The following is a 26,709-nucleotide window of genomic DNA, read 5'->3' as shown; positions in this document are numbered from 1 at the left end:
CTTGACGTCTCCAACAGATGCTTACTATTCTATAAAGGAGAGGAAGTTGATGAGTTTTGTCAAATATCAAGATATGATTACCTCTAATGGACAAATAAAAAATTGGGAAGAATTCAGAACAGGCTACCAAAGAGTAGGCTGGTTAACCTATTCTCAAATGGTGTCCAGACTTAAGAAAGACTGTATGGAGGCCAGCAAGCTTAGAGACTTAACAGAATTTGAACAATAAATCAAAAAAGATACTTATCACCTGTTGGGAAAATTTATAAACTTTTATTAAAATATGATACAGTAATGGAACAAATCAAACCATGTATGATAAAATGGATGCAAATGTTTGGTCAAGAAATCAAGTTAAAAGACTGGGAAGACCTGTGGTTGAAACCAATCAAATTCACTGCTAGCCAGAGACTAAGAGAAAATTGGTACAAAATGTTTTACCACTGGTATATCACACTCAAAGATATTAGCAAAGGAAGTCCACAGAACTTTCTTTCATTGTTGGTGGTCCTGTATAAAAATAAGAAAATTTTGGATTGAGATACACCAGGAGCTACAAAAAATATTAAAGAGAAACTTTTTGCTGGACCCAAAAACTCTGCTCTTAGGATTTTTACCACCAGAGATTGAGAAAAATGAATCAGAAATGTTAAGATATATGATTACTGCAGCAAGAATGGTCCTCGCTCAAAGCTGGAAACAAGAAAATATTCCAACACTGAGTAATTGGCTAAAGATAAGCTTGCAGAGTATGTAGTGTTGGCCAAGCTGACGAACATTGTTAATAAAAAATCGAGAGAAGATTTTACAAAGAACTGGAAACTATATTATGAATATATTGCTAAATAATTCAACTAAGTAGAAAGCCATAATCTGAGATGACAACTATATAAGGTTATGATATATAAAAGCATTTCATTTTCTTTAAATCTGCTTTTTAAATTCCATATAAGCTAACTTTTGATATCAGCAAATATATAGATAAATATATCTATGCAGTTTTAACCAACCAATATTATGTTTTGTAAGCATTTAATAGTTCTATAACAGTTTAGGTTAGAAAGATTATTAACCCATTCCAGTTATTCACAAACAGTAACTTGTCCTAGAGATGTATTGACAGGCAGAATTATTATGTCGTGTGGTACGTATGCATTTTGTTGTATGTTATTGTATGTTTTATAATATGTTGAAAAAAATTAAAAGAAAAAAAGAATGTCCAGCTTTACAGAAGTGAAGATATGATTCATAGATCAAATGTATTTATTGAGGGCAAGATATTCATATGTATGAGAAACTTGTAATCACTATTTCTAAATAGACTTTGCTAAGATAAAAAGTAACAAGAATGAACTGACAGTTTTTATACATTTTAAGAAGACAGTTCTAGCATAGTTAATCTTGTATGGTGCTTGAAGTTATAAGATAATTAATTAGCCAAGAATGTGAGTCCTTATCAAGTTAGATGATGTTAAAATCCTATAAAAAGGGGACGTTGAATCGATCGAGAGTTTATTCTCAGAAGGGGCTCCTTGCCTGTGACCTGCTTATCTTTGGAGTAAGAAACTTTTACTTTACTCATATAATTGTTCTCCTTTAATTATCTATGTAACAATGATGGATGGTATAATTTTCTGTTGATTTAGGCAATAAAAGCTTAAATTGGAAGCAGATATTCTCTAATAGTACTGTGCGTGTACTATATACCCTTAATGAACCTGAAATGTTACTGAAATATACCTCTGGTAGGAGTTAAAAGATCTGATATAGGAAAGACAACTAGATGCCTCAGGTTTCTTAAGCGCATGCCTATATCTGTTTCAGACCTGACCAAGTCATCCAGAACAGTCCACTCAGTACACTTCACCTGCATCCTGTGAATTTCAGATTTCATGGCCTGAATTTCACCCTGCCCAGTCTCAGAATCCACAGCAGCACGCATCTCTTTGGCGATCTGTATCTTCTTCTCCCATTGCATCATCTGACACCTTCAAGGACAGAAGGGGTGGGAAAACTTTTATACAAAACACAAAAGAGTTTTTCTCCACTCTGACCTGCCCATGTGCTCAAGACAATACGAATAGCCATTTTAAAGGTCAGAAAAAGGTCTGACCTCTTTAAAAGGTCAGAAGGCACAAGCGTGGCAGGGGAGAAAACGTGTGTCACTCATCACTTCCAATGTCATTACCCAACAGCAGCTTGTAACACAGAAGCTTGTAATTGCATTCCATGTAACACTTGCAATAGGCCTCCTCTTTGAGGAAATGGGACATTGCTTTTTTCCAGCCACAAAACTCTCATGTGATCTCTCCACAAGAAAAAGACACATGGATCCCACACTATCACTGAGAACAAATACTCCATTATTGCATTTAAAAGCAGCACGTGGAAATGCCTGTGCAATTAAATGGTGATAAATGAACTGAAACCTTTTATTTTAGATGCAAAGACTGCTGTCAGCTCCAATGTGAAGCTATAACATGAGGAAATCTGGTCTGTGGAGCCCATGATTAACATTTGATTGACTCCTCCTCCTTCCAAAAGCACTCACAAAAGAAACTTGTATAATTGCCATCACTCCAATGGAAAAGGCTAACTGTTTTACAAAGAGGCTACCTTAAAAAGGACAGACACCTGGAACTCACTCTGTCTCCACTAGGCTGTTGATGAGTCTCTCTTTTTCCTCATGGAGTTGGTCCAGCTTCTCTTGCAACTCAATTGATTCCCTTTCAGCTCCCTAGAACCAGAGAGATGGAGGCAGCTACTGTTTCATTATGTGCTTGGAAGAACAAAACCAGGCAATGAAAGAGGACCCGCTGTTCCAAATCAGACTGTCTTTTGGGGGACATAGTTTCCCTTTTTATACGAAGCTATTCCCTTTTTCTTGCATGCTCTAGCAAAACAGAGCAACAGTAGCTTATCCAGATGTCATGCAGAGGAGTGTAGGGTGACTGCATAAGTTAGCAGTACATCAGAAAGTTTTCTGTTGCATTGTGACTTAAGAATGAACAAAAACACATAGGATATATAGTCCTTTAGGAAGCAATGATAGTGGCCATGTCACGCGTACTGACATGGCTACCATCAGGGAGAGGTGTCTGAGATCTGGGGCAGAGTTTAGATGCACAGTGTGGGAACAAACATTGATATGGAAAATGTGGAGTAACACATGCCCCTTGGTTTTTGGTTTGATTAGAGAAATGCATCGATTTCTGCTTGCTAGGTAGGGCTGGCCCTACCAGCAACAAGAGTGGCACACATGGTAAACGTGGTAGGGCAAGGGCACCGCTGTGCACTATTGATGCTCCACCTATGATACGTGGGGCTACATCTGGAAAACTGAGCATACCTTGAGTGCACGCACAAATTCATTCTCCATAATAGTGTTGCCCTGCTGCAGCTCCTCTGAGTTTGTACTGTTCTTATTGATCAACATGTGTAGTTTCTCCAAATCATTGGCCATGTTCTTCATGTGGCGCTCAATGTCCTTGAGTTCATTCCTCTCCCGCTGGATTTCATCTGAAGGAGAAAATGAGAGTTATAACCATTATGAGTCTTATGCTGCTGGTGTGAAGGGGGCTGAGAACAGGTACGAGAGTGAGAGGAGTGCTGCAACCAACAGAGACACCTCTGCAAACAGCAACCTGTTCATGTTGCAAAGTCTGCTGTTCTAAAAGATGCTTTGTCTCAGGGCCAAACTACATTTTACAACATATGTGGATCTGCCATGGGGACTTGCAGCCATTTTGCATTGGTGAGTTCCCAGTGGAAACTCAATTTAAAAGCACTGTGGGAGCCTGATTCAGATTAGGATTACAGTGTGGGGGTAAGGAGGACCTCCTGCCTCCTCCAGTGCCATTTTCCCAAGCTGAAATGGAGTTGGTGGTGTTATTTGTCCGGGGGGGGGGGGCTCTGTGTGTATTGAATGCATGCATGTGCATTCAAAACTCCAAATTCTGCAAATAGACAACTAAGTTTCTGCATTCAGAATATTTTCCAACTTCTCTGTGAAACTTGTGATTTTAAGGAGTCAACCGCAGCATGCAATCATCACACAGCCTGATGCATCAGCAGTTCTGCAGGACTTGGGCAATGGCTTGCTCTGGGCTGCTGACCTTAAGTCAATAGCCCACAGATCACATATGACTTTCCCTGAGAACTTAGCAATCACTTTGAAATGTCAGGAGCAACTATTCCCCTAATGCAAATTATTACCTCACACTTTCAGATACTTTAAAATCTCTTTGCTGGTTGATTCTCCATCACTGAGCCTCATGTGATACTTTCTTCCATTATTACTTCTGTAAAGAAGCTAAGCAGGGTCAGCCCTGGTTAGTATTTGGATGAGAGACCACCAAGGAAGTCCAGGGTTGCTGTGCAGAGGAAGGCACTGGCAAACCCCCTCTGTTAGTCTCTTGCCATGAAAACCCCATAAGGAATCGCCATAAGTCGGTTGCGACTTGAAGGCATTTTACACACACACACATTTGAGTTATTGGCTCGCAATCACAGATATGGGTGATTCAAGCAGACAAGAAGATCATCTACTCAAAGCTCAGAAGAAAGGTATCAGTGGGCCCCTAGAGGAGGACCATGCTTACTCTCTATGCGCACTTTCTTTTGTTCCTTGATCGTGATCTCTTTCTTTAGCATGTCAAGAGATGCCAGCTGCTCTTCTCGCTCTTTACTCAGCTTCACTAATTCCCTTTGCTGGTTCAACCAAAACCTCTGCATCTTCACTATGTCCATGTCCATTTCATCTATCTGCTTGCTCAGCTTCTTGATTTCAAGTTCCAGAGGTCCCAACTCTTGTCCCTGGAATAAGGGTCAATGGATTATTATTTTATTTGACCCAGTTTTCCATGCCTGTACTCTTGTTGTTGCTTATACTCAGTTCTGTGGAACTAGAAACAAATAAACTTGGTGGCTGATGCCTCTACATGTACAGAATTCCTTTCTTGCAATTCCATATGGGTATCCCATGTTAGTCTATAGCAGCAAAATTAAACAGAAGTCCAGAGACATCCTAAAGACTTTAAAGACGAACAACATTTATTCCAGCATCGGGGCCATACTGCACCTAACATTACTGCTGGAGAAGCAAGTTAATGCAACTGGAAAAAACACTTTCTACCAACTTAGTATAGCATGGAAGATGGCCCCCTACATTGGCTTGGCCGACCTGGCACCTGGATCCATGACATGGTAACATCAAGATTGGGCTATTGTTTAAAGATTAATTGTTTTTAAAAAGATTAAACTATTGTAATACACTGTAAATGGGTTTGCGCTTGAAGTCAACTTAGAGACTCCATTTGGTACAGAATGCCGCAGCTCAGTTAGTATCAGGAGCTACGTGGAGGATGCATATTGAACCCACCCTGCAGTCACTCCACTGGCTGCCCATTAGTTGCCGGGTTCAATTCAAGGTACTGACTATCACATACAAAGCCCTACATGGCTTTGGACCCTCTTATCTGCAGGACCACCTCTCCTATGCTCTGCCATGACAGCTTCACTCATCTGTTCCGGGACTTCTGCTGGTGCCACCCTGCAAAGAGGCAAGATCAACAGCTGCCCATACATGTGCTTTTGCTGTTATGCCCCCCACTTTGTGGAATGGCCTGCCTGAGGTAGCTGGGAGGGCTCCATGTTTCTGTCATTCTGCAAACGATGTAGAATGGAGTTGTTCAGGAGGGCTTTTCTATAAAGGAAATAGGGCTTTACTGTAAAAGAATAGTTTAGGAAGGTGCTTTATAAAGGGAAAGGGACTGTGAGCTATACCACCATACATAGGATGCATTATCTGTTCACTGTACGCATTATCCTGTTGTCACTGGATTATTTTCTACTGATGTACACATTTCTTCTGCATTGTATCTGCACTCTAAGATGCTATGCTTGCTCTGTTTTTTGTAAACCTAGTACATAGCTTATTAGATGTCTCATTATATTGACTATATCAGCTTCAACTGTGTAATCTGCTTTGAGTCTTGGTGAGAAAGATGGACTGTAAATATAGAAAATAAATTTAAATCCAGTGAGATTCTGAGCAAGCCTGACGGGATTTTGAAAATCTGTGAAAATCGCAGGTAACTAACCCCCAGCTGTGAAATCATCATTTCCAGTTTCTTGTTATACAGGTTGATTATTCCTTGTTTGCGCCCAATCATGAGGTTTTGCCTGGCGACCTCAGACTCGCTATGGTTAATCTGCCCATTCATGTCATCCATCTCCTTGTCCTGCTCTGCAAGAGTCTTCTGAAGTGTATTCAGCCTGCAGTTGGTGTTTGTTATATCCAGTGTAGTTTGAGCTGTATCATTCTCTATTTTGGAGAACTGTATATCCTAGGAAAACCAAGAAAAAGAAGAAGGTAGCCACATCACATTTTTTATTAATACTTTGAACAGGGGACCATGCTAAGATCACTGTACTGTCTAAAATGAGGTGGCTTGTGAATTGTGTATTTCCTGAAAGCTCAGTGCTCAACTGTGGGTACCATTATTATCTGTTATCAAAAGAGCTAAAAGTCTTCTGCAAAACTTTCTCCCTCTCGTTTAAGATTTTTTTCCTCATTGTTTGAAATAATGCCTGATATAGTGTGTGTGTAAAGTGCTGTCAAGTCACAGGTGCCTTATGGCAACCCAGTAGGGTTTTCAAGGCAAGAGACTAACAGAGGTGGTTTGCCATTACCATCCTCTGAATAATGACCCTGGTATTCATTAGTGGTCTCCTATCCAAGTACTAACCAGGCCCTCCTGCTTAGCTTCTGAGATCTGATGCGATCAGGATAACCTGGCTATCCAGGTCAGGGCCCTGCTATAGTAGCCAATATGAATCACATGTAACAGCTATCATTTGTGAGGTTTTCATCTGATTCAGAAGATTGGTGCTGGGAGAGTTTGTTTTTCCCCTTGTACCATTTTTTTTTTCAAACTGAAAATCCCTCCCAACTAGTTTTACTCCCATGGGGGGGATCTGAAGGTAGCTGTTTCTTTTCTCTTGAAGGCAATAAATAGCAGTGGGGGTACATACGCATGTAGAAGGCTCCATATGGAGATGATTCCCTGTTGTGAATGCACAGCCATTCACAGAGGCAACCAAGTGTGATTCGCCATTTCTTCCTTCCCATTCCTTCATGCCTGCTATTCCCTTCCCTAGTAGCCAGGAAGCTTCTTGCTGACATAAAAAAAAATCAGTAGGTATATCATTGTACTGTTACAGTGATATACCAACAAACCAGTTTTTTTAAGCCAGCAAAAAGCTCTCAGCAGCAGAAGGGTAAATGGCAAGCATGAAGGGAAATGGTGCCTGATGTGGGTGAAGGCTTAGAATTCTGCACCTTTCTGTCCACATGTGAGCTAGCCCATTTTGATGCTAATATTTCTAGAAAGACTGGATCAAAGCAGGCTCCAGAAACATTGGAGCACAGCAGGTGAAACCACGGAAGGCAATGAAAGGAGAACAGAAAGAGGGAGATAACATCATGTGGATGCTCTGTAAAATCTCACTCCAGTTTGAGAGTTAAGGCAGAGCCAATCCAGTAGGTGGAAGCAGCCTGAATGTACAGTTTGGGGGAAAAAAACAGCCCCCTTTACTACCTACTATGAGTAGAAATTGGATACTGAACTAGAAGGATCATTGACCTGACCCAGTGTAGCAAAATCAGTATAATGTGGGGAAGTGGAGGTTGAACCTGCAGGCTATTGAGCTGATATTAGACTACATCCAAACCTTCAATACTTGGGTTTGTACTCCCTGATTTGTTCTGAATGAGAAAAAAACAGGAATAGGACGCAAGAAATAGTAATGATTCTGGGCACATCTTGCTGATTGGCCTTGCCTTGACCAGCCCCAACTTTAGCTTCCTCTAATCATTTCTTCTAGTCATTTGTCTTCCAGCCCGTCTGAACTTTCAAGTTGTTTTAGTCATAAAAGCTTGGGTTTTGGTCACTAACATTTGTTCTATGATTTCAAGACGGATTTGGACTCCTGAGTATCAAGGCTAGATCAGACCGGTGGGCAGCTGTACCTAAATCCAGATCCAAAATATATGTTCTCCAACCCAGGGTCCATGAAGATAGTTGCTGGAACCAAGAGCTTGTGCCTGTTTATACAACAGGCCTGATTGACCAGTCAAGGGCAGAAGGTCTGATACTCATACCAGGCCTAGCCAATCCAGAGGCTTTGCATTGCCTGCCAAAGGCAGTGGCCAATATTGTACACTCCCATTCCACTCTGTGTCTGAAGAGGGCTCTGAGAGCTGACCATACACAATAAGGCTCTGCATCAGACCATAAGGCTCCTTGGAGTCCCTGACATGGAATCCCAATCCAGTTGGCCTATGGATCCCTGATTCTGGCTCAGCCTTTCTTGTCAGTGATCCTTAGCTATCGTGTGCAACTTGTTCCTAGCAGGCAGCAATTCTTATATTCTCATCATCCATGATGAGGCATCCCCAACTCTAGACAATGCAAAAAGACAACAGCTATTTTACGAGAAGAAAAAATATTCCAGCTTCATTTTCTTTGCATGAATCATGCTCTATGAAACACTCTCAAAAAGTAGATTGTTTTGAAAGTCAGCTAGCAAGGGACCAGCAGCTAAATTTATAATTAATTGGAGGGGTAATGATCACTTGAAGTGACAACATTTCTTCCATCTGAAAACACTATTTATTCATTAAATGCAATTTTACCCCACGCTTCTTCCAAGGAGCTCAGGGCAGCATACACTGTTCTCCCGTTCTTTTCTATCTTCCCAAAGGTTAGGCTGAAAGTGAGTGACTGGCCCAAAATCATGGCGGAGTTGAGATTTGAACCCCGGTCTGCCAGATACGAGTCCAAGCCCAACCACTCTACCACACTGGCTACGAGATTAGTAACAAAGTGGAGAGAATCCTTCCACTGCCTGTGCGGGCTGCTTCCCTTCGGTCCCATAAGAATTAATGTTACACATACCAAATCCATCATTCTGTTTTGAAGCTTAGCAGACAGTTGTACAAAGTATTTTGCTGCTTTGTTAGACATCAGCTGATCCTGCAGCTTGACCATAATTTCACTCTCCAGATATTGCTTGACTTGTGATCCCTTCTCTATCTCTCGACGAAGGGTAACCAACTCATTCAAGCGAGCAGCTCGATCCTGGGAAAGGAAGACACAGGGTAGTTAGAAGGAACATGGAGTTGTGAATGGAGCTGAGAGGGGAGGGTTGATTCACAGAAGCAAACACATAGTAATGCCTGATACGCCCCACCCCCCAAGCATCTCACTGTATTGGCCCGATTGAGGGCTTGCTCCGTCTCTTGTAGGGTACGAGTGTAGGTGCCAAATTCCACTTTCATGGCCTCCTGTTTAGCTATGCTCTGAGCTATCAATTTCCTACTTGTGTTCCCATCATTCTCGGAGCGGTTCAAGATAGAGGCTAACAGTTCGTTCCTCTCTTCTTCCTTGGAGATGGACTTCTTGTAGACTTCAATCTCAATTTCTAAAGACTTGAGCTTGTGCCTGGTATCTCTGCAAGAGCAGAAAAAGTTAGATCAGAATCAGATTTATTAGTACGGCATACACCAGTAAAACATTTGTATCATCTATACATGAGATAAAAGATTACATAGATTTTAAAAAGACAATACCTGGTTAAAATTCTTGACTAATATTTAATAAAGTAAAATTCACTAAATAATTTTAAAATTTTAAGCTAGTTGCCATGACCCAACTTTAAGCAGTGGACTTTATACGCGACCGCACAGAATTTAGCTACTGGTTTTACCATCTGAGGATAAAGAGATAGATCAACGGCTAAAAAGCTGGCTCAGAGCCTCTGGTTTCAAATAAACTCTTATAAAAGCAACAAGGGACCAGACTGGCTCACTCAGCACCATGGGCCAGCTGCCTTCCTAAACTGTTAAAACAGTGTTTCACTTACCTGTAACTGTTGTTCGTCCAAGGTCTTCTGTGCAGGCACACATTGGGGACTGCGCACGCGCAGGCCTGCCGCCGGGAAGATTCCATAGCTTCTATAGGCTAGAATAGGGGGCGCTGCGGCTACTGCGCACGCGTCCGTTTTCCCGCCGAAAACGGAGCCCTCTAGCGGCGGCGCCCCCGTATTCCCTCAGTTCTTTCTCCTGCCAACTGTACCTGTAAGCAAGCGGCAGGAGGGAGGGATGTGTGCCTGCACAGAAGACCTTGGACGAACAACAGTTACAGGTAAGTGAAACACTGTTTTCGTCTACAGGCTTCTGTGCAGTCCCACATTGGGAGACTGTATAGCTACTCACCAAGGAGGAGGGAGTGAGCTGTTAGTCAAACAATGAGTGTAAGACTGCTCTCCCAACTGCAGCATCCTTTCTACTTTCAGAATCGACAGCATAATGACGGACGAAAGTATCTGGAGAAGCCCAAGTGGCCACTTTACAGATGTCTTCCAAAGGAACACCACTGCGGAACGCTGCAGATGACGACATAGCTCTAGTAGAATGAGCCCTCAGCGAATCAGGACATTGTACACCGGCATGATGATAGCAGGACCGGATAGTCTGGACAATCCACCTGGATAAAGAAGCAGAAGAAGCCGGCCGACCCTTCTTGGGTCCCGCAAAAAAAACAAACAGAGAATCAGACTTTCTAAAGCCCTTTGTACGTTGTAAATAATACAATAAAGCCCGTTTAACATCAAGCGAGTGCAAAGTTTGTTCAGCTGGGGAAGAAGGCTGAGGAAAGAAAACCGGTAAGGAAACAGATTGGGTTAGGTGGAACTTGGATACTACTTTTGGTAAAAACTCACAGCTGGGCCTCAAGACGACCCTGTTTGGAAAAAATTGGGTAAAAGGAGAAGAAGCCCTCAGAGCCGCTAGTTCACCCACGCGGCGGGCTGACGTTATAGCCACCAAAAAACAAACCTTTTTAGACAGGGAAGAAAGTGGAACCGTGGCCAAGAGTTCGAACGGCGATAAAATTAATCTAGAAAGTACCAAAGATAAAGACCATTGGTCGATCTTTTTAGGAACCAGGGGAAATAGGTTATTAAGACCTCTCAAAAACAGTTTAGAGGTGTAATGCGAGAAAAGGGGCCCCCCCTCTATCCAGACATGAAAGGCAGAGATGGCGGCCATATGTACTTTAATCGAAGACGTAGCCAAACCAGTCTTCTTGAGGGTAAATAGGTAGTCTAAGACCTTGGGCAAAGGAGCTGAATGGGGTCGTAAACCATGAGCCCAAGAAAAACCGTACCACTTGCAAGTGTAAGATCGACGGGTAGAGGGTTTCCTAGCACCCAATAGCACCTTCAGAACATCATTAGAAAAATTTATGCTAGTGGCTTGAGAAGCCAGGCCGTCAGGCGAAGTCTGCCGGGATCTTGATGAGGGACCCTGTTGTAAGACAGGAGGTCGGGTACAGGGGGGAAACGAAACCATGTGTTCCGTGATAGGAACATGACTGTTGAGAACCAAACCTGTCTGGGCCAGAAGGGAGTTATTAAAATGCAATGGGTCTTGTACAACTGGACCCGTTTGACAACCTTCACTAAGAGAGGTAAGGGAGGGAAGGCGTAGAACAACCCTTTGTCCCAAGGGATCGAGAAGGCATCCCCTATAGAGAGGGGATCGAATCCTGCTCTTGAACAAAACACTGGGGCTTTGGCATTGTCTTTGGTCGCGAACAAGTCCACGTCGGGAAATCCCCAAAGACGAAACACCTGCTGAAGGTAAGACCAAGTCAGAGACCACTCATGATGAGGAGCGAAGTTCCTGCTGAGGTCGTCCGCTAGCACGTTTCTGGAACCCGCGATGTGAACGGCCTGTAAGGTAACGTTGTGAAGAAGCGCCCAATCCCATATTTTTGCGGCCTCCCTGCATAAAGACAGGGAGACTGTACCCCCTTGTCTGTTGACGTAACACAGTGCCGTGGTGTTGTCGGTCTGTAGGAGAACACACTCGTTCCTGAGGATATCTGAAAAAGAGGAGAGAGCAAAACGGATAGCCCACAACTCCAGGAAATTAATGTGTAGGGCAGATTCGGATTGAGACCATAGGCCCTGAGCCGAACGGTCATCACAATAGGCTCCCCAACCCAGCAAAGATGCATCAGTGGTTACCACCTTAGTAGGGATGAACACCCCAAAAGGAACCCCAGATGCAAAATTCTCATCCCTAGACCACCAGGTAAGAGATCTAATGACCGCCCTGGGGATGGAAAATTTCTTAGACTGTGAGTGAATGAACGGATTAAAATTCCGAACAAACCAGTTTTGTAATGGGCGCATGTGGAGTCTGGCATAAGGGACCACAGCAGTAGTGGAGGCCATCAGATCCAGGAGCACTTGAATGTCCCGAGCAGGTCTGAAACGAACAGCTTGGAAACCAGACACCAGTCTTTGTATGGTGAAACGTCTGTCATCGGGCAAAAAAGCCTTACCCAAGGACGAATCCAGGATAACACCAATAAACTGGGTAAGTCTAGTGGGTACTAACGTAGACTTCTTGAAATTAATGAGGAAGCCTAACGATTGCAACAAATCCAGTGTAGTCTGAACTTGAGTACGTACCAAATCCAAACTAGGGGCAGTAATAAGCCAGTCATCGAGGTAGGGAAAAATGGAGATACCTTGGGACCTAAGGTGAGCTACAACCACAGCCATACATTTGGTGAAGACTCTGGGAGCCGCAGAAAGCCCAAAAGGAAATACAGTGTACTGGTAGTAAAGACCTCCCACCTCAAAGCGGAGGAATTTCCGATGCTCAAGAGAAATTCCAATGTGGAAATAAGCATCCTTGAGGTCAACCACAGCAAACCACCAATCAGGGTTCAATAAAGAGAGGACATGGTTAACCATCAACATTCGAAACTTTTTAATAACCAAAAACTTATTTAGACATTGAAGATCAAGAATGGGCCGTAGGACCCCATCCTTCTTAGGCACTGAGAACAGTCTGGAATAAAACCCAAAACCCAATGAACTCATGGGTAAAATTTGAACAGCCCCTTTCAAAACCAATTCCTTCAAAGCTTGACCCAACGAAGGTGAGGGTAGGTGAGAGGGGAAGGGTGGAGATGAAAGAGGGGGTAGCACAGCAAACTCCAACGCATAACCAAATTCAACTATATGCAAAACCCAAGTATCGGTAGTAATGGATTGCCAGGCCGACAAAAAGGGGGCCAGGCGATCACCAAACTGAACTGCGGAGGGCACCCCCTCCCCCTCCAGTCAGAAAGCAGGTTTCTGGCCTTGCTTGGGAGAAGAAGGCTTATGTCCCGAATTGCGAGACCTATTGCAGCCGCGTCTGTTCTGTTGGTAGGGCTGGTAAGGCTGGTAGGGCTGGTAGGGCCTGCTGTGCCAAAACTGGGGTTGATATTGCCCTTGCCATGGACCACGATTCTGAGATTGGCGATCTCTATAAGTAGAACGAGGACGCTGGTAGGAAGGAGGAGGAGGAGCAGAAACCCCCATGTACCTGGCGGTTTGTTTCTGAGCCTTCAGTTGTTTCAAAGCCTCATCCGTTGAAGTGGCAAACAAGGTCTTGCCATCGAAAGGTAAGTCCTCCGGAGACTTGGTCACATGCATTTATATCATTGATACCCAAAGAAGGAAGAGATCCAGAAAAAACATCCAACTATAGACCTATATCGCTGTTAAATGTGGATTACAAAATTTTTGCTTCGGTTTTGGCATGTAGGATAAAACAATTTATTAAGGATCTTATACACGAAGACCAAGCAGGCTTTATACCAGGAAGGCAAATAAAGGATAATGTAAGAATTTTACTGGACTCATTGGAATATTATGACCAGAATATCCAACAAACTGCGGCATTTGTATTTTTGGATGCAGAAAAAGCTTTTGATATGGTCTCTTGGAATTTTTTGAAACAGATTTTGGATAAATTGAACTTTGGAGACCGCTTTCAGAAAGGTATATCGGCTATTTATACCTCTCAACAGGCTAAAATTTTAGTCAATGAATCAATGTCAGATAACTGCCAAATCACGAAAGGGACTAGACAGGGATGTCCCCTGTCTCCACTTTTATTTTTGTTGGTGTTGGAAACGTTATGTGTGAAACTAAGAAGTATGGAGGACATCCGCGGGTTAAGAATTAAAAAACATGAATTTAAGGTGAGAGCATTCGCGGACGACCTCCTGTTAATTTTGGAGAATCCAACACAATCAATGAATATACTTCGGGAGACTTTGGACGACTTTGGGGAAATATCAGGCTTCAAAGTGAACCAAGAAAAAACAAAGATAATATTCAAAAATCTACCGCAAATACAGCAACAGGAATTTATATCATATACCGGTTGGGAGAAAGCCAACAAAGTTAAATACCTGGGAATTTGGATTACTGCAAAGAATAAAGATTTGATAACCAACAATTACCTCAAGTTATAGGGTAAGATTAAAACTGATATGATTATATGGTCAAATAAAAAACTGTCATTAATGGGACGTATCTCAACGATTCAAATGAATGTTTTACCGAGGATGCTTTTCTTATTCCAAAATTTGCCAATAATATCACACACTAAATACTTTGATACTTGGAGGAAAGACATTTCGAATTTCATCTGGCAAGGGAAAAAACCAAGGATTGCTTATAAATATCTGGTGGATCTAAAAACTAGAGGAGGTTTAGCACTACCTAATTTTCAACTTTATGCTGAAGCGGTAGCTTTAGTATGGCTAAAAGACTGGATGAGTTTGTCAAATACACGTTTGCTAGACTTGGAAGGTTACAATAACTTAAGCGGATGGCATGGCTACTTGTGGTATGATAAAATTAAGTTACAAGCAACATTTCGTAATCATATAATCAGGTCCTCTCTACTCCGTATCTGGATGAGATATAAACATATTTTGGAACCAGTAACACCGATGTGGATATCCCCTCAAGAAATGTTAACATTGCGCCCACTTAGACCAGATAAATTTATTACCTATCAAGATTTAATTAATTGGGATGGAAAGAAATGCTCATTAAAAGACTTTCAACTTCTTAAGGAGGATCTACAATGGCTTCAATATTATCAAATCAAATCAGTTTTTGTACAAGATGTTAAAAATGGATTTTCTAAAGAAAAATCTTCCCTTCAAAAGATTCTATTGGATAACAATACAAAACTGATTTCTAAAATGTATAATCTCCTTTTAACAATATATGGTGAGCAGGATACGATTAAACCAACTATGATTGACTGGGCTCAAAATGTAGGACATGATATCGCTTTAAATAAATGGGAACGACTATGGTCCAAAGATCTAAAAGGAATAAAAGCACAGTCAGTAAGAGAAAACATTTATAAAATGATGTATAGATGGTATCTAACACCCAAGAAGATTGCAAAGATTTATAAAACAATGTCCCCTATCTGCTGGAAATGTAACAAGGAAATTGGTTCCTTTTATCATATGTGGTGGACCTGCGACAAAGCTAAAGACTTTTGGGATATGAGCTACAATGAATTGAGACTAATACTACAAAAAAATATACCCAAAATACCAGAAATGATGTTATTGAGTATGATTCCTGATGACTTATTTACACAAAGAACTTTTTTGATTTATGCCACAACAGCTGCGAGAATGCTTTATGCAGCAAAATGGAAAGGGACCGAAATTCCCGAGAAAAAAGACTGGATTGTTAAAATGTTTGAAGTGGCAGAAATGGCAAAACTCACAGCTATCTTAAATGAAGAAAATGATGTTCAGTTTTTGGGGGGATGGGAGGCGTGGATGAATTATTGTGAATTTGAGTTAAAATTGGGAAGAATGGAAGAATATTTTCTAATCTGATCCAGGGGTTATTTTTGGTTTTTTTTATAATGAATAAGTAAAATTATACTTATTAACAGATTATGGTTTAAAATTTTTTTTAAATGGTATTAATAGATTATTAAGATTAGATCAACTACGACGGGATGAACTTTTTATTAAGAGGCAGATAGAGGTGAAGGGGAAGTCATAAATTTTCCAAAATTTTCTTTTTTTATATATATTGTATGGAATTATAACAACATTAAGTCAGAATTGAAATTTTATATTGTTATAGATGTTGATTATTGCAATGGAAAATTTGTAATATAAAACCCAATAAAATCTTTAAAAAAAAAGAAAGAAAGGTAAGTCCTCAATATGATTTTTAACATCCTGCGACAGGTTGGTCGACCTGAGCCAGGAAAATCTCCGGAGCAAGATGAAGGCAGCCATCGCCCGTGCAGTGCAATCCGAGGCATGGCGACCAGCATTCATTTGATTGCCAGCTAATTTGATGCCCTCACCCATAACAACTCTAGCTAAGGAACGTTGTTCGTCAGGTAAGAATTCCATAAAGGCGCTCATTCGGTTCCACAGGTAACCTTGATACGCCGCCATGAACGCTTGGTAATTGGCTATACGGAACCCTAACGCATCCGCAGTATAGCCCTTCCGACTAAGAATATCAGTTTTCCTACTGTCCTTATCTACTGGAGTGGAATTAATACCTTGGCGATGTTTAGCTTGCACTTCCGCAACTATCATAGAGGAAGTAGGAGGGTGAGAGAACAAAAACTCACAGTCAGAAGGCTGAATCCTATAAACATTGTCTACTTTCCGTGAAGTAGAAGAACAGGTAGAGGGTTTTTCCCAAATCCGGTTAGCGTTATCCATAAAATCAGACAGTACAGGCAACGCAACAGTTAGAGGGGCGTCCGAATAAATAGGAGCCAGGATCTTCTCCTTTGGCTTGAGCACAGAAGAAGCAATGTCCACTTCCAATGATCTAGCCAAACGCAACATCTGGTCGGCAAAGCCTCGAGTATCCTCATTGGGGGAAAGAGGAAGGCCTGCGAAAGCTTCATCTGGGGATGGGTCCGATAAAGTCTCGGAACCAGGGTCGGATCGGAGTGGAACCAAGTCCTTGTCAGAGTCTGATCCACTGCCATGCATAGAGAACTGGGAGTCACCAGCCGGACCTGGAACAGGCGGGGGAGCTTGGAACGGAGCGGACCACGGGACTGGCTGCTGGAACGGAGCTTGGAACCAAGGCACACCGTAGGGGTTCCATGGAGCGGCAGACTGCATCAGCCATTGCTGGGGCCACCAAGGCTGTGGTCCCATGGACTGCTGAAGAGGCACGGATCCAAGAGCTTGCGCAGACGTAGAGGGTTGGTTTGGAGCCGGAGGCATAAACATGGACTTAGCCAAGCCCAAGTCTGAAGCAGACAGATCAGGGAAAGCCACCTGGGAACCGGGAGACTCGGAACTCAACTGTGGCGAAGGGGTTCGAGGAGGAGGTGGAGTACCGGATTCCTCCAACCCAGTCGGATCCATATTACTCGGAACCGAGGGAGCTGCAGCAGCGGTCTTTGAGGGCTTTGCAAGCTTCCCAGGCTTTTCTAAGTGCTTTGTCTTGCGCTTAGCTTTCTTGCCCACGGGTTCAGTGGCGCTTTTCTTGGGAGCCTTAAAATCAACAGAAACTGTGCGCTTGCGCCCAGAAGCAGGAGGGTCCAAAGCCATGGAACTAACGGGTTCCAAAGTAGGCAAAAGCTCACGCCCGGCTGAAGAGGTCGAAGTTGGCGTCTTTGAGCCTAATAATGCTTTTTCATAGAGCCAAGACTTGAGTTTGTCTGCTCTAGCCGATCGCGCTCTGGGTGTGAAAAGGACACAAATTTTACAGGCGGCCATATTGTGGCCCTCACCCAGGCAATAAACACAAAGGGTGTGTTCATCAGATTTTGGCATCTTAGAGCAGCAATTCTGGCACTTCTTGAAGATCGCGGCGTCTGAAGACGACATTTTGAGAAGAAAACGTATCCGTAGCAAAGGAAATAGAAAAACTTTACCACAGATCAGTCAGAACGACAAGAGAAGCAGAAAAGGTCCTTTCCCGAACGGCGGCAGAGAAAGAACTGAGGGAATACGGGGGTGCCGCCGCTAGAGGGCTCCGTTTTCGGCGGGAAAACGGACGCATGGCAGTAGCCGCGGCGCCCCCTATTCTAGCCTATAGAAGCTATGGAATCTTCCCGGCAGCAGGCCTGCGCGTGCGCAGTCCCCAATGTGGGACTGCACAGAAGCCTGTAGACGAACAAGGACCTACCTAGAAGTGTTTCTTTGTCCAGTAAAATACCGAGTAGGTGTTGCTCATTTGTTGTTGGAAATACAAACATCTTTCCTCCATGCAGTGCTTACATTGCACAGTTTTCCAGGACTCAAACTGCAGTATTCTGGTTCTGGAAATATATGATACCTCTAAACAGCTTGTAGAGAGGGTTGCAGGGAATATCCCAGCTACCAGCACTGAGCGCCACTGAAGGGGGAGGGAATGCTTTGTCCTTGCCAAAGGGCATCAAAAGGTAGTGATGGAGCCACAGGGGCCATGGCTGTAAGCACCATGCAGGCACTCAGCTGCACAGTGGCTAGAATAACCCGGTACAGGTGATGATGTCACTCGCTGGCCCTGTGTTCTGCTAGCCACTCAGTAGCTGCGGGCACAGCCCTGGCAACTCCACCATGATGCAGATATCAGAAAGCAGATAGTCATTTCTTGTCAGCAAAATTCAAAGAGTAAATGCCAAAATTCAGTATCTGCTTATAGAAAAATAATTTCTCTTCTCAGGTTTTGTTGACTGGTACACAGTTGGGTGTTATAAGGCAAGAATGAACATTTCCTGTAGGAGAAGTGGATGGAATTGACAATGCAACAGATATGAAATGAATAAATGATGTCTGTATTACTGACAGAACTGGGGCCCTGGCTGCCTGAGGGCTGTAGCTAATTTAGCATTCAGAGCCATCTGTTGCTGACTAATTTCTGGCTTTAAATTTTTTTGAATTTATATATTTTTATTGAGATTTTATTATTGCATCTGATGAATTTGTATGATTTTATATGTTGTTAGCCGCCCTGAGCCTGGTCTTGGCAGGGAATAGAGGGCAGGGTATAAATAAAATAAAATTATTGCATTGGTTCTCGTAGGTTATCCGGGCTGTGTAACCATGGTCTTGGTATTTTCTTTCCTGACGTTTCGCCAGCAGCTGTGGCCGGCATCTTCAGAGGAGTAACACTGAAGGACAGTGTCTCTCAGTGTCAAGTGTGTAGGAAGAGTAATATATAGTCAGAAAGGTGTTGGGTTTGAGCTGAATCATTGTCCTGCAAAAAGTAACAAAAGTAATGTGCTAACCATTGTCCTGTAAGTATCAAGATAATGTGCTAATGACGGTGTGGTATGTTAATATGGAACCATTGTATCCTGAAGTGATCTGTTAATGTGTGAAATCTAAAGCTAATCTGCATGGCTATTGTTGACTGTAGTTAACAAAGACTACAGTCAACAATAGCCATGCAGATTAGCTTTGGATTTCACACATTAACAGATCACTTCAGGATACAATGGTTCCATATTAACATACCACACCCTCATCTTGATACTTACAGGACAATGGTTAGTACATTACCTTTGTTACTTTTTGCAGGACAATGATTCAGCTCAAACCCAACCCCTTTCTGACTATATATTACTCTTCCTACACACTTGACACTGAGAGACACTGTCCTTCAGTGTTACTCCTCTGAAGATGCCGGCCACAGCTGCTGGCGAAACGTCAGGAAAGAAAATACCAAGACCACGGTTACACAGCCCGGATAACCTACGAGAACCAATGAACTCTGACTGTGAAAGCCTTCGACAATATTTTAAAATTATTGCAATTTGGCTTGCCAATATTTTATGTAGGTATTTAGTTGCCAATTGTTTAGACAAAACTTTTCAAACATCTAGTAGCAGCTTTGATTCTATTTCCCCCAAACATTTCATTAAGCTTTGTAAATTATGTATAGTGGTTATGACAGAAAAGTACAAGAACTCAAAGTAACAATGAAGTCATCCTTCTCATTTCTAGCATCTTAAGGCTGGAACACACAAAGTTAATATGTGTGCATTTTTTAGACATACTGGCTAACAACCATGATTATTCTGATCCTGTCAACTGGGAGATCTTATAAAGAATGGCTGTGTGTGTGTGTAAAGTGCCGTTAAGTCGCAGCCGACTTATGGCGACCCCTTTTCAGGGCAAGAGACTAACAGAGGTGGTTTGCCAGTGCCTTCCTCTGCACAGCAACCCTGGTATTCCTTGATGGTCTCCCATCCAAATACTAACCAGGGCTGACCCTGCTTAGCTTCTGAGATCTGACGAGATCAGGCTAGCCTGGGCCACCCAGGTCAGGGCAAAGAATGGTTAGTACAGGTAATTTCTATGTGTAATGGGCAGCCATATTTTGTGGTGAGTTTGCTTGGTTCTTAAGGCCTAGTTTCAGTAACTTCTCAAGGACCAAATTTGAAAAATGAGTGTTTAGAACTTCCCACCAAGTATGCAACATTATTACAGAATATCCCCCAAACCACAGGAAAACACTTAGGACATAAAAGCAGTGCTTTGGACAAGCCTACTTTCTTTATCAAGGTATATTTATGCAGATATAGACATTTAATGGAGGATAGGTCCATTAATGGCTATTAACCATGGTGACTAAAAGGAAGCTCCATATACAGAGCCAGCAAACTGAATACCAGTCCTAGGAGGCCACTTCAGGGGAAGGCCTTGGCCTCTATGCAGTATTTGCTGGCCTGCCAGGGCAACTGGTTAGCCACTGTGTTGCTGGATTAGATGGACTACTGGTCTGATCCAGCAGGGCTCTTCTTACGTTCTCAATGAGAACCTTGTGCCTGATAACCATCAGTCAATCACCATTCTTAATGTTAGCTTTGATTCCTGTGGGATTGTCCCCATGTACCGTATTTTTCGCTCCATTAGACACACCGGACCATAAGACGCACCCCCCCAGCTGGCCGTCAGGGCGAGGAACGCTGGCTCGCGTCATTCTGTCGCGCCCAGCCGCTCTGTGCGCCCCCGCCTCCCAGCTGGCCGTCGGGGCGGGGAACGCCCGCTCGCGTTGTTCTGGCGGGCGGGGCGCACAGAGCTGGGCATGCCAGAACGACACGAGCCGGCGTTCCCCGCCCCGAAGGCCAGCTGGGAGGCGGGCGGGCCCGCTCTGTGCGCCCTGCCTGCCTCCCAGCTGGCCGTCGGGGCGGGAAACGCCGACTCACGTCTTTCTGGTGCGCGGGGCGCACAGAGCTGGGCGTGCCAGAACAACGCGAGCTGGCGTTCCCTGCCCCGATGGCCAGCTGGGAGGTGGGCGGGCCCGCTCTGTGCGCCCTGCCTGCCTCCCAGCTGGCCGGCGGGGCGGGGAACGCCGGCTCGCGTTGTTCTGGCACGCCCAGCCAGCTCTGTGCGCCCCGCCCACCTTCCTTCCAAGCTAGAATGTGCGTCTTATGGACTGGGCTAGGGTCCATAAGACGCACATTCACTCCATAAGACGCACCAACATTTCCCCTCACTTTTGAGGAGGAAAAAAGTGTGTCTTATGGAGCGAAAAATACGGTAACTCAACAGAAACAATAATTTTGCACTTTTTCGCTTACGTATCTTCCCCCACCCACATCATTCTCTGTTGATTCAGCACTGCTACCTTAGTGCTTCCTGCATGGCAGCATATGCCTCATCACGCCGCTTCATCCCAGTCAAGCTGACAGCCCATTGATGCAGCAATTGCTTCTTCTCCAGGTTTATAGATTGTATTTCTGTACATGCCTGCAAAGGCAGCAGGGTGAAATGCTAAATCAGCTGTATGGGCCAGTCCTCATTCTCTCAGTCACCATCCACTCCTCTTCCATTTACAACCCAATACCAATGTTATGTATTTGAAACCTTAGCCTCTGTCACTTTGCTCCTTTTTATCTTTACATCCGGGTGGGAGGGGGGGGGGGCTGAACTGAAAATATACTAACAATGAATCAGAGTCACCTATACTGAAAAACAAAAATGAGTTAGCCCAGTGGTTAGACAGCAAGGGAATACAGCACAGACTTGCTAACCAGTGTCCCCCCCAGGAAAATGGAGTTGCAGAACGAAGGATAGGCTATTTGAAATCCATGCTGCAATCTCTGTTAGAGGACGCTAATCTAAAGCCTAGGTTTTGGGCGGAGGCAATTAAAGTCTCAAATTACCTCATCAACCGACTATGGACATCCAGCATAGATAACATCCCCTATACTGCTTTGTATAAGAGAAAACCATCCCTAAAGCATCTGAGAGTGTTTGGTGCCAAGGCATGGGTTAATATATCTTTAAAGCAAAGGAGGGGGGGAGGAAAAAAGTCCAAGCCGCTTTTATTCCTCGGGTATAAGAATGCTGCAAAATCCTATCGTTTTGCTGATACCAATAACAAGATTACAATAAGCAAATCTGCCAACTTCGGTGAGTCATTTAATTGGGCAAAATTGCATGGCTCAGATGAGATCCCTGACACAGTGTTTATGCCTTTTAAGGAGCAGCAAGGAGCCAGAGGTAATGGTGGTTCTCCGGCTAGTACTCCCAGAAGGGAAAGTATAGAAAGTTCAGACAGCTCAGAAGGAGAAGGTTCTGACACTCCAGAGGGAGAAGCTGCAGTCAGGAGGTCTGAGAGAAGACCAAAGGTGTGCCACCGGTGAAGTTTGGTTTTGAGGATTGTGACTGTATATATAATGTGTCTGCAATTGAGCCAACTTGTTATGAGGAAGTAATTTCTCTGGAAAGGAGAGAACGTGACATGTGGGTAAAGGCAATGCTGGAGATGAATACATTGAATGAATATAATGTTATTGCTCCTGCTACATTACCCAGAGGCCAGTCTACAATAGGTTGTCGTTGGGTCTTTAAACTGAAGCAGCTGGCAGATGGTACTGTGAAACGTAAGGCAAGGATAGTTTGCAAGGGGTTCGCCCAACGCAAATATCTGCATTATGATCTAACCTTCAGTCCCACGGTTTATTCTGCCACAATCAAAACAGCTCTGGCTGTGGCAGGGTTGAAGGGTCTAGATGTGTACCATTATGATGTGTAAACAGCGTATTTAAATGCACCATTAAAGGAAGAAATATTCATGAAGCAAATACCTGGTTTTGAATTAAAGCAGGAAAGCATGGTCCTGAAATTAAACAAAGCTTTATATGGTCTCCATCAGTCTGCTAGAGAGTGGAACCATTGTTTGACTGATGCTATCAAGAAATTAGGATTCAAGCAGAGTGTGTCTGATTCCTGTTTGTTTTCCAAGTGTTCAGGACGGAAAGAGTGCTTTGTGATGTCTTGGGTAGACAACCTGTGTTTAATGACTAATAATAAAGGTGACAAAGAGCATTTTGAAAAGCTACTTGGCGAACGTTTTAAGCTAAAATGTCTAGGCAGAATAAGTAACTACCTGGGAGTGCAAATAAGCAAAGGTGGAGATGGAATGTTTTCTTTATCTCAGCCAGATAAAATACAACAGCTTCTGGAGAAGTTTAAAATGTTAGAAGCTAATGTTGTAGACCCTCCCATGGTAACAGGTTATGAGTGGAGAAACAGATGGACAGGCAGAGTGTGATAGAATGATGTATCAATCTCTGGTAGGAAGCCTGCTGTATCTCACAACCTGGTCTAGACCAGACATATATCAGGCTGTGCACTGCCTGAGTAAACAATGCATGTCACCAACAGTAACTGACTGGAAGGCAGCTAAAAGGGTGTTAAGATACCTGAAAGGATCTATGCACAGGAAGCTGTGCCTTAATGCTTGTGATGGAGAACTGGTTGCCTATTCTGACGCTTCATGGGCAGACCAGGCAAAAGCAAAGTCCACCAGTGGGTATGTACTATATCTGGGCAAGGCTCCCATTCACTGGAAGACAGTGACTCAGTCATTCGTTGCAATTAGTACTTGTGAGGCTGAGTACAGTGCAATAAGCGAAACAGTAACGCAGTTGGAGTGGTTCATGTACCTATTGAAAGAACTGTATGTAACTGTAAATGCACCTGTTAAAGTATATACTGACAATGCTGCGGCATTGAGCTTGGGAAACGAGCAATGTTTCAGAAGCAAGAGCAAGCACATAAGGATATCAAAATGTGGCTGATGCAATAAACAGAAAGGATGTATATATTATAAAGTGTGCAGGTGAAAGGAACATGGCTGATCTGTTCACTAAAGCAGTTAGTAGTGACAGATTTAAACAATTAGTGCAATTATTATAACAACTTGAGAAGGAGTGTCAGAGTATCAAGTTGGTTGTAATAATCTGACAGTAACAGCTGTGTGATAGCTGTCAGATCTGGGAGATCTGGGAGGTCAAAGATGATGTAAGCAGAAGCCATAGCCTTGTTGGTACCAAAGGGAACTGCAGTAATCCGGATCTGGGCAGTTTGCTGATGCAATGCTTGGGAAGGTCCACAGGTGGCCTAAATGCAGATCAGGTGCAGTGAGTGTATATAAGGCTATGTAACTGTGATTCTGTAAATAACCTATCCAAACCTAACCTATTTGGAGGAAGCCTGGAAGTAGTAGTGGAGAAGTGTACGTGATGGTATGTTTCATCTGTGCACTGTAAATAAAGACACTGTTTCTTATAAAGCAAGACTTCTGGTGGTATGTCCTGGAGGAACTCCTAATCCACTTGCTTCCACGTCAAGAGCTGCTATATGCCCTGTTGGGGAAACATATCTGTAGCCCATAATTACATGTACATTTTCCAAGTAGCAAATAGCGATTCCCTGAGGCATTTGCAGATTGGGAAAATGGCAGCTGGTGGAGGAGAATTAGTCACCTCTCCCCATGCACTGCAGTCCTGATCCAAAACAGGCCTATAGAGTACTAGGACTTAGGTTTCGACATGAAATTCCCAGCACGTGTCTGGTAAACAGGACCTGCAGCAGACCTGGAAACAATGGGGTGGATCCTACCACTAAGCTCTCACTCCACTGAGTAAGGTGGAGGAAGCAGAGGGCAGCTCTTTAGGCTGGAGAAAGGCTCTTTGGATGATGGTTGGATCCACTCCAAAGTATTATGTAGTTAGGCACTCAGTGTCAGATGCTAATTTACATATGATGTCAGGTGTGGCACCCATGTCCACCCTGGTGTCCACCAATGGATTGTCTGGTACCCACTAGATTCTTCCTCAAAATACTTACCTAAAGCAAAGATCCTGGGTTTCCTCCACCTCACCGGAACAGGAGGTGCTTCAGAAGATAGCAGAAGGCTTAGCCACTACTGGGAATGTCCATTTGAAGATAGATATTCCCAACCTAGGAGGATACTTGACTTGGAACCTTCCAATGTTTAATAATTGCCAATACAGCAGCCACGGTGTGACTGTTCCTATTTCCCATGACAGCCATTTTGTGGGGATGCCCACCACCCATTCTCAAAATTCCACACATGCCCACAGATTCAACAAAGGACCAATAGTTAACTTTAAAAATACAATTTGAGAATATCCTTCTGGGAGAAAGGTTGGAAAGATGCCTCATCATGAAAACATTTTAGCCCAGACAAAGTGATCCTATCCCCTCTTACCTCTGCCACATCTTGCCGCGTGATTCTGGTGTCTTCAGCCTGGGCTATGTGTTGTGCTTCGTATAAAGCGATCTGCTCTTGCAACTCATTGGCTGTCCTTGTTAAGCGGTCAACATGAAGGTCCTGTTAAGTCAGAAACATCCAAGGTAACAGTACCAGCCCCCTCCTTGCTCCTGTCCCACATCATTCGTAAAGAGCCTCCGGACCACATTAGCAAATTATAAAGCAAACAGACGAGAATCAGATGGCAATGGAAGTGCAGGTAAGACGACACTTGGGAGGTTCAAAAAAGCCTTTGATGACAAACTGTTTTTCTATGAAGAAGCAAATGGACTGACGATACTGAGTGAGGGGCCTGTCCCAGGTATAGACAGCGAAATAGCAAATCAGAGGAGTCAGAGGAGATAAAGGGACTGGTGGAAATGTGCATTGGCAAGAAGCTGTGTGCGGACCTGAGAGGAGAGAAGGATTAGAAGCGGATAGAGAAAGGTATATGCAGCCCCAGTGAGGGCAGTGATTGCTCGGTACCTGTTTTTGCTTTTCCACCTCTGCATGCATCCGCTCCACTTCAGTCTTCTTCACTGTTCGCTTCATCACAGCAATATCATCACGTACATCTTGGTCCATGTTCTGCATGTAGAACAGGCGCAGAGACAGATTTTCCATCTCTGTCTGCATGGATGAAACTATGAAAAAGAGCAGGGAAAAATTCCAAGCCAGATGTAAGGGGAAAGGAGACCAGTTCCAAGATTCTGATTTAAGGGGGGAACTGCAGAGAATAATGTGTACTCAAGTTAATGTCACACAACCAACTGAAAAGGCCTGCACTCTAATAAGGCAACTTCTACTTACAAGAGGCTATGTGAACAAGCCCTGACCAGTTGTTCCATGAAGTCTTCTCAGGTAAGGACCTACATATTTTGCCTGTGTCCCAACATCATATGAAGCTGCCCTATATGGAGTCAAATTATCCATTTATCTTGCCCAGTAATCTCTTCTGTGTTTTGGCAGAGGTCTTTCCCCATCCTGGTACCAGACAGGTCAAGGGTTGGCCCTGGGAACTTAAGTATGCAAAGAATGTTCTCTCCTAGTTTGTCTGACAGAATCTTTCATGGCCAGATATCCAAACTTCAACAACCACAGCCAAATACTAAGGCATAGAAGACCATACTTTCCAATTATTCAACAAAATGATAAAATTACTACCTTAAAGTCTGGAACAGAAAGGGAACTTAATGGTGGACCAGATCCTAGGACTTCATTGCTGAAACAGCAGGGGAGCTATCTACAAAGTAACTCGAGCCAAGG

General features: G+C 43.4%; 1 protein-coding gene across 1 annotated transcript in view; it reads right to left on the bottom strand.

Annotated features, from left to right (window-relative positions):
* Positions 1–26,709, bottom strand: part of CCDC40 (coiled-coil domain containing 40) — a 54,255-nt gene that overhangs the window by 6,000 nt on the left and 21,546 nt on the right. Inside the window, exons 9-18 of the mRNA XM_056848636.1 lie at positions 25,930–26,087; positions 25,402–25,524; positions 21,505–21,626; positions 9,272–9,515; positions 8,961–9,143; positions 6,102–6,347; positions 4,602–4,815; positions 3,350–3,519; positions 2,646–2,737; positions 1,868–1,988 (exon numbers count right to left, since the gene is read on the bottom strand). Of these exons, the coding sequence (XP_056704614.1) occupies positions 1,868–1,988; positions 2,646–2,737; positions 3,350–3,519; positions 4,602–4,815; positions 6,102–6,347; positions 8,961–9,143; positions 9,272–9,515; positions 21,505–21,626; positions 25,402–25,524; positions 25,930–26,087 (1,673 nt within the window). The remainder of the gene's footprint in view (positions 1–1,867; positions 1,989–2,645; positions 2,738–3,349; positions 3,520–4,601; positions 4,816–6,101; positions 6,348–8,960; positions 9,144–9,271; positions 9,516–21,504; positions 21,627–25,401; positions 25,525–25,929; positions 26,088–26,709) is intronic.

Source organism: Euleptes europaea, chromosome 1, assembly GCF_029931775.1.
Source record: "Euleptes europaea isolate rEulEur1 chromosome 1, rEulEur1.hap1, whole genome shotgun sequence".
NCBI classification, from domain to species: domain Eukaryota; kingdom Metazoa; phylum Chordata; class Lepidosauria; order Squamata; family Sphaerodactylidae; genus Euleptes; species Euleptes europaea.
Note: the sequence above shows the minus strand (reverse complement) of the source record. Positions and strands in the feature narration are given on the sequence as shown.